At 44.4% G+C, this 7711-nt stretch overlaps 1 protein-coding gene across 1 annotated transcript; it reads left to right on the forward strand.

Moving 5' to 3' along the window:
• The first annotated feature begins 237 nt into the window (after nt 1-237).
• stc2a (stanniocalcin 2a) lies at nt 238-7176 on the forward strand. The gene is made up of 4 exons (XM_023419312.2): nt 238-736; nt 2871-3013; nt 3716-3927; nt 4166-7176. The coding sequence occupies exons 1-4, from the start codon at nt 598-600 to the stop codon at nt 4527-4529; spliced, it is 858 nt and encodes a 285-aa protein (XP_023275080.1). The 5' UTR covers nt 238-597; the 3' UTR covers nt 4530-7176.
• Nucleotides 7177-7711: the final 535 nt, after the last annotated feature.

Here is a 7711-nt window from a genome sequence, read left to right on the forward strand (position 1 = left end):
TCTGTAAGTTATCTTGCAATATTTGCAAATCTGACTTGTTGAAATATTATTATAGTCCCTGTGTGGGTTAATGGACGTCTGTGGGTTATATGGGATATTATAGCTGATTGACTTTTGCAGATTTGATATGTCAAACACTGCTTGGTCATCCAATAGCTGTCACAGTCAACTCACTCATGAATATTGCTTTCTAGCGTCATTTTTATGGCAAAAAGGGGACTTTCACAGGACACTCCCCTAAAACCTTGGACGTGGATGTCTGCGTCTCTGATTGGTTGTGAAGCCCCGACCGACAACACCTGCTTAACTCCTTCATCCAAATTGACACCCGGGGCTCTGAGAAATATAGGCAGCATCCCTTCCAGCTCATGCATTCAGTCCCACAGCTGCCCCATAAGACACCAAGCCGCAGCTGCGCCGATCACTGATCCAAGGTGAACCCTCATACACACACACACACACACACGCACGCACCCACACACACACACACATACACACAGACAGATAGACACACACTCACTCACTCACTCACTCACTCACTCACACACACTGCCGGATCTTTGCTGGGGGAATCGAGGCGCACCGCTCGGAGACGCAATGTTGGTCAAACTGGCCGTGGCTCTGCTGGTCTTGTCAGTGCTGGAGCGAGTAGTGGGATCGGATAATACTGATATTCATGACAGCCCCCCGGAGAAGCCCGCGAGCCAGAAAGGACGTCTCTCCCTGCAGAATACAGGTAAGAAATGAAGTGTCAGCGGGGATAAGAATGTGGAGATTCTTGGTTGGCACAACTGCTCACACATCTACGTGGGGTTTGTCCGGGCACGTGTTTCTGTGGCTGCGAATTAAACCATGCAGGAGACACGTCCGGGTGGTTTGAGCAAGCCGCTGTTTTTTCACTTAAATCCCGGCGCTACGCTGCATGAGTGACCCTTTTCGATTACTCAGAAAGACGATATCCTGTAAATACTCTCAGACAGAAATTCAATATGTTAGTAAACTATTAATAGAATGGCACAAGGTAATAGGTAATGTATACGGCAGCGCATCTAGGTGTGCGTGTGCGCTGGTGTAGACTGCGTGTGTGCGCGCGTTATAGGTAGCCCTAACAATTTTAGTGGGAAAGAAAAATCAGGCTTTTGCATGTGTTGTGTAGGCAGATGAATGTTGGGGTGATGCGGTCAAGCAGGTTAGTGGAGCAGTAATGATTGTAGTAGTGTGGTGGTTGGTCAGCGCTGGAGGCGAGCTGGAGTTCATTTATTGAACCAATCCTCTGGTGAAATGGTTCTTAAACACTCGAAAAGACAAAGTGTGATTGTGAATGAACATAAAGCACTAATGCCACACTGGGCTGCTGCTGCGTTTCCCCTGAAACTTGCCGTTTACACTGGCTGATTTTTCTCTCATACACAGCATGACTTGCGACCCACCATGTGAACTTGTGTCACAGTATCAGAGCATAATTGTTATCTTGCCTCCACGCTGAAAAATAGGGACAAACTCCAATGCAGGTTTTCACAGTAGAGACCCTGGTAACACCACTGTGTAATTCAATGCACGTTGCGGCCAAGCTCGTACGATCCAAGCACATTCCCGTGATGCCAAAACAAGCACTGCTGACAGCGGCTCACTTTTCCTGCGCACTAAAGTTCAACTCAGTGCCTACAAACCCCCGCAGCAGCTCTGCCCCTTCCCCCTTCTGCTGCCCCCCCCCCCACCACCCCCCAAAACAGAGGCTCTTTGTTGACAAGCGTGATTTCTAATAAGTCACATTTGATCCTTTATTTGCTGTGGTCAAGACAAAGTCTTTTTTTACGCAGCTGGTGCGCACCTCCAACTGAAGTAAATGAAAAAAACAAAAAAAAACAAAACCTTCTCACGCCCATCACTTATCAGCTCCAAGACAAATCACGCGTGTAATTATGTTTTACTTCGGTCAACAGTTAGGGTTTTCATAGCCAAACTGAAACTGTAAACGGCCTGTTGGCTCCAAACCTAACCTGCAAGTTGCCATATTAACTAAGAAATAAAACACTCAGGACAATGTCACATGGGGCAAGCAGCAGTTTATGTGACAGGTTCCCTGCTGGTGGTCAGATGTCATATAATGCATGCTCTCAGACAGCAATTTGGGCTTAAAAGAGAAACCGTCACTTTCTCTTGGAAATTTCTTTTTCTGTGTAATGTGTTTTATTCCTGTCTTTAATGGCTATAGTAAAGAGAAATGACACTTGAGAGGCAGCCAGTAGTGCGTAGGAGCTGATTTGACATATAACATATAACATATTCATATAACAAGTTTGTTGCCTGCATTGCTGTTGTCGTGTCCCCTCTTGAAGCTAATGATGCACCCTTAATATTGTTATTTCAGTCTGTCTACTAATGCATTAATGAGAGACTTGTTGATGCACATTTCATCAACAGACAATAGAAATGACTGCGTTTGTGTTTCCTCCCCAAGTAGTCAAGGCTGTATCTGCAATGCACCATCCCATCTCAATGCTAGGCAGTGCAGATGGATTGTGGTGCAGAATGACACAGTAATATCTCTGTCACCAAGTGTTCCTCTGCAGGAACCCCTCAGCTTGGGAAATTAGACTTCTTCCCCCCTGCCCCGCATCCCTTTTCTCTCTCATGCAAAGGGTATCCGAAACAGACTCTAGGCCGTGAGCACACGAACGACCGCCTGTGTCTATGGAAATAGTTATACGCCACATCAGCTTTGTGATTCGTGCAGCAATCAGTGCGAGAGTGGAGTTGTGCCTTCAAGCCGTATGGTCTTCATTGCCAACACGCCTGTAACAATCTGCTGCTGTCTCTGCTGTGAACAGATGATAAGGTCCCTCCCCTAACCTGTTCTCTCTTTCCAGCTGAGATCCAACACTGCCTGGTGAGTGCAGGGGATGTCGGCTGTGGTGTGTTTGAGTGCTTTGAGAATAACTCCTGCGAGATACGAGGGCTACAGGAAATCTGCATGACGTTCCTGCACAACGCTGGCAAATTTGACTCTCAGGTACTAAACTAGTCTGTCTGTCTGTTTGCAAAAAAACGGTATAACCGGAGGCAACATTCCTTCTCCTTTTCACTGGTTCACTGCTCCACACTCGTCATCCATGAACAGATTTGTTTACTTGTGCTTTTTTATCTACATACCTTAAATCATATCAGTTTTTTCTAGAAGCACAATCAAACACACACTCGTCTCATAATCTGTTTTCCTCTCTTGGGAAGTTCACTTCCCTCTCAGTGGACTGATGCATGTACAGTTAGGACCAAGGGTCATGAGCCAGCTGGCTATGAGCCCAGTTAGCTCCCTTTTCATACATAGTGGAGGCTGAAGCTCTGCCAAGCCAGGCCTGACTGGGGTCTTAATATGTCTATAGGCTCACATACTAGGAACTTACATCTCTGGCAGACAAATCCAGACGATTTCAGCAGCAGAATAACAAGATCTGCTGCCATACATGCAGAATTTCATCTCCCCATTCGAAGTCGGGAGAGTCGTAGTTACGCATTCGTACAAAGTTTCCTCTGACACAGCCACACATACACTCCAGCGCTGCTGAAACAGGTGCATGACATTTACCAAAACTATCATGTGTAAGTAACAAGTGTTTCTTTGGCTATGAAGCATGAGCCCTCAAGTTTCAACAGCATCAACAAAGGTCTGTGTCTTGAGAGTTCACTCCACAGTCATTTCTCTGTGTCTACGTAGGGAAAGTCCTTCATCAAGGATGCTCTGAAATGTATGGCCCACGGGCTACGGCACAAGTTCAGCTGTATCAGCAGGAAGTGTGTGTCCATTAAGGAGATGGTGTTCCAGCTCCAGAGAGAGTGCTATATCAAACACAACCTGTGCTCTGCTGCCAAGGAGAATGTAGCCGTCATGGTGGAGATGATCCATTTCCAAGATCTCTTCCCTAAAGGGTGAGTGGCTGGTTCAACTTTGGACAGCTTGTGTGAATATATTCACTCCAGGCTTGTCCGTTCTCTTTTATCTCTGGTTGTTTACCCTCCCTGGACTCCCCTGGAGTTTGTTCTGTTCTTCCATGTATAGTCATAGTACAATTCCATTTATTGCTGTCATTTGCTAGACCTTGATGAATTGTGCTTCCAAACATAAAATCATAGGCGTCTTGTGAGTAATGTGCCTCTCTCTGCCCAGTCCATATGTGGAGCTGGTGAATATTCTCCTGAGCTGCGGAGAGGAAGTGAAGGAGGCGCTGACACGGAGCGTCCGGCTACAGTGCGAGCAGAACTGGGGGGCTCTGTGCGACAGCCTGAGTCTCTGCTCTTCCCTCGCCCCATCCCCTGCCGGGACTCCCGCCGAACACCACCGTCGCCCTTCGCCTTCCCTCCCTGAGCCGGAGCACCCTCGCCCCCCGCGGCAAGGCGACAAGGACAAAGCCGGTAAGGCGGGCTTCAACGCTCACCCACGTAATCGCAGTCAGGGGCCGCGCCGCCAGAGTCCAGAAGCTGGCGTGGTGGCTGAGCAGGAAGACCCCGAGGCCACCGACATCCGGAGGTGAAAGTGCAGGAGACTGTCCTGATTTTGACCCCCCTACACCATTTAAAAACCACACTTGCAGACTTATGCACACCTCCGCACGCTCACACACACACACACACACACACACACACACACACACTTCTCCACACACACAAACACAAATTCCCAGACAGACTGAGCAGAAGGAAACAAGTCCCGACCTTTCCTGTCCTTATTCCGCCCTCTCCAGTCATTCCAGCAGTCCCACATGGTAAACTTGCAGGGTAATTGTGGTGTAGCTTGTAATGTTATGCCAGAGTGTAGGCCACAATTTTTTTAAATTGAATAATAATTGTTATTATCATGATTATTTCAACTGTTAGGACTATTTTGGCTCTAATATAGCATTTCTCAAATCATACTTACTGTAAGATTTGATTATATTTGTATTATTTATTTTATTCTTTATGCAATGTTGAAATATCAAAATGTACATAGAAATATACTTATCTATATTTATATAAACATGTATAAATATAGTTACAATATGCAATACTGATATAGATGACATAGTATATGGTGTGCTGTCTGTTGTTCTCTTCACAGTATTGCACCCATCACACATTGGTCTGTAGATATGTAACATACACCATTTGTTGTTTCAAAGTGGGAATGTGTATTATAATTATAGATACTTGATAATTAAATACAAATTGTACAGGTTTCAAGTCCAGTTCTGGCACATATGAGTTGTAGTGCATGATGGCCACGAAGCCAACAAACTTGTGCATTCTTAAAGTGAAAATCCACTCTAAAGAGGATGCAAATGTAATACTATGAATATGGACAGTTATTTCACCCTTTGTATGTATTGATCATAAAGCTAGAAGTAAGAGAGCCAAGACTGATTTCTGATGTCATCAAGCACAGCTGTCTGGGCAGCAATGAATGGGAGACTAACATAGCAGACACCATTTAATGGACTCTTTTCTGTTTCATATGTATTAGTGCTACTCTGACATGTGTCTCATTTGGATGCGAAAAGTGTCACATTCATTGTTAATAGAGCTTCAGAAACTGTGTCTCAGTGACATTGCAGACTAATGTCTTCAGGAGACATCATTGTTCTTGTTCGCAAATAATAACTGAACTGTCAGACGTTATATATTCTTTGGTTTGATATATTATTTGGAGTTGGTTTTCCGTTTAACTGTCGGCTATCAGTGAACTGCAGGAAGGGGAGGATGTCCAGTCAAGTTTTGATGCAAAGTCCTTTTAAATGTATGAAAAAAATCACACACATCAAGGTGCCTAAACTTGTTATTGTCCACAGTGACCGCTTCTCTGTGATTTAAGTGAATGGATGATACTGTGTCATGGGGAGATTTAATGTTGAGCTATTTTACAATGATGTTGAGCCACAAAAGTCTTAGATATTGCACTTTGGAGGATTGTCAGTTCGTGTTGGACTTCTGCAGGTTGAGAAATGAGACCAGGTTACCAGATCAGTCGCCCTCTAATCAGCCAGGTTTTACTTATCAATTACAGCACCAAGCCCTGTATCCCCACATGCTCCTTAGGACCAGATTGAGCCCCTTCTTTAGAAGAGCCGTGCTACCTTTTCTCAGTGTCCCAGTGGCCAGGAAAGAGGCTTGACAGAAACCTTCCAGATCTCTGGCCCCTCTAAATTAGCCCTTATTCCTCTCTGGTCCCTTACCTAGGTCAGGAGAGACATGAAGGCCTGTTATTCTACCCGTCAGAGCCGCAGGCAACGCAGCGAGGACCCAGGAACTGGGTTAAGTCCACACACGGGGGCTCTGGCGCTGTTATTCTAAATGTTATATTTACCGAGGCCACCAGAGAATTCCTCTGGGCCATAGCCAAGAGCCAGCAACACAGCGAAGCAGAGTGGAGTGGAGCAAGAAGGAGAGAGACATACTCAACTTTTTTTTTTTTTTTTTTTACGTGATGAGTGACTGAGTCTTCACTTCTCCCAGAACTCTTCTTCTTTTCCTCCTTTAGGTCACAGACGCAGGCTTTTTGACCATTTCAGGCCAGTCACGTGCTTTAGCTGTGGAAGTGCAGTTTGTGAGCACATTACAACACATGCTGGGGAGCGCTTGGTGCAAAAAGAGAATAAAACATGCTCAGATTTTGTGGCTCAGTTTAGGGTTTTTCACTTTGTTTTTTCCTGATGTACTTACAATAAGGTAATGTTTTTACTCCCCATCATTTAGAGACTATTATAAGCTCCAATGGTATTTATCATCAGTGAGGCTTTCAGGCTTTTTTTTTTATTCTGTTGTGGAAGTTGGGATTCCTGTGACATCCCAGCACGAGACATAAGCTAATCCTATTGAGAATGTACTGTATGTGTGTAAAGTGACAATCTGTTCAGCTCTCTGTCATTTGGCTTTTTGTAATAATGTAGTGGCTTGAATGGCTTTTCTTTGTCTGTTCAGAGGAAAATAAAACTAACTATGTTTCCTGTATTGTTAGTGCTCTATCGCCACATTACGTGTTTTCCCCTGTTAAGCACAAGGACTCTGCTTTCACTGTTGAGAATACAGAACATGGCCTAGAAGTTCGTAATTCACCTGTAATACATTGGGCATATGATCCTATGAATATCTTTGGACTCATGAAATCAAATGTATCTTGTTATCATTAAAATATTTTTGTCTGTATTTTGAACATCTTGTGTCCTTCAATATAATTTTCATTTATAAAGAAGTAGTTTAAAATTGTGAACAGATACAGTCTTATTTTACACAAGAAGACAAAACTTTGGGAGGTGAAACATTGAACCAGCTCTGAGCGTGTTAGCAGAGAGGGCCTGGTCGTCTCAGGTATACACACAGGTTAAAAGACACCCCGTTCTCGTTTGACTTGCCGCCTCTTTCTGACAGTGAAATACGGGCTGTGTTTAAAGTTTCAAGGACTGGAAATATCCTCCCTATTGAAAGGCCTAAACATTTACGTCAGTAGCTCTGGATTGTATGCAATGCTTGGGGTGGGTTCACGGTGTCAGTTTTTATGAGTTGTCACCAACAGTGTACATTACCTCACTAAACATTTAGACAGGGCTCTGATTTGAAAGGTAGACTACTGTTGTTTTGGTGATTTAAGTTATTCTAGAGTCAAGTTAAGTACACTGAGGTGCATTTGCAGTGACCTTATATGGGAGTTCGACACACAGATCCTGTCCTCTATTTTTACCAA

This window comes from Seriola lalandi, unplaced genomic scaffold (assembly GCF_002814215.2).
Source record: "Seriola lalandi dorsalis isolate HSWRI2012SDOR001 ecotype SW California unplaced genomic scaffold, Sedor1 jcf7180002054598, whole genome shotgun sequence".
Taxonomy (NCBI): domain Eukaryota; kingdom Metazoa; phylum Chordata; class Actinopteri; order Carangiformes; family Carangidae; genus Seriola; species Seriola lalandi.

What these genes read in the sequence shown, in the direction of transcription:
- stc2a (XM_023419312.2), top strand. Translation starts at nt 598, where the DNA reads ATGTTGGTCAAACTGGCCGTGGCTCTGCTGGTCTTGTCAGTGCTGGAG. An exon ending in CTGGCAAATTTGACTCTCAG is followed by an intron (nt 3,014 to 3,715) that starts GTACTAAACTAG and finishes GTGTCTACGTAG; the next exon opens with GGAAAGTCCTTCATCAAGGA. An exon ending in CAAGATCTCTTCCCTAAAGG is followed by an intron (nt 3,928 to 4,165) that starts GTGAGTGGCTGG and finishes CTCTCTGCCCAG; the next exon opens with TCCATATGTGGAGCTGGTGA.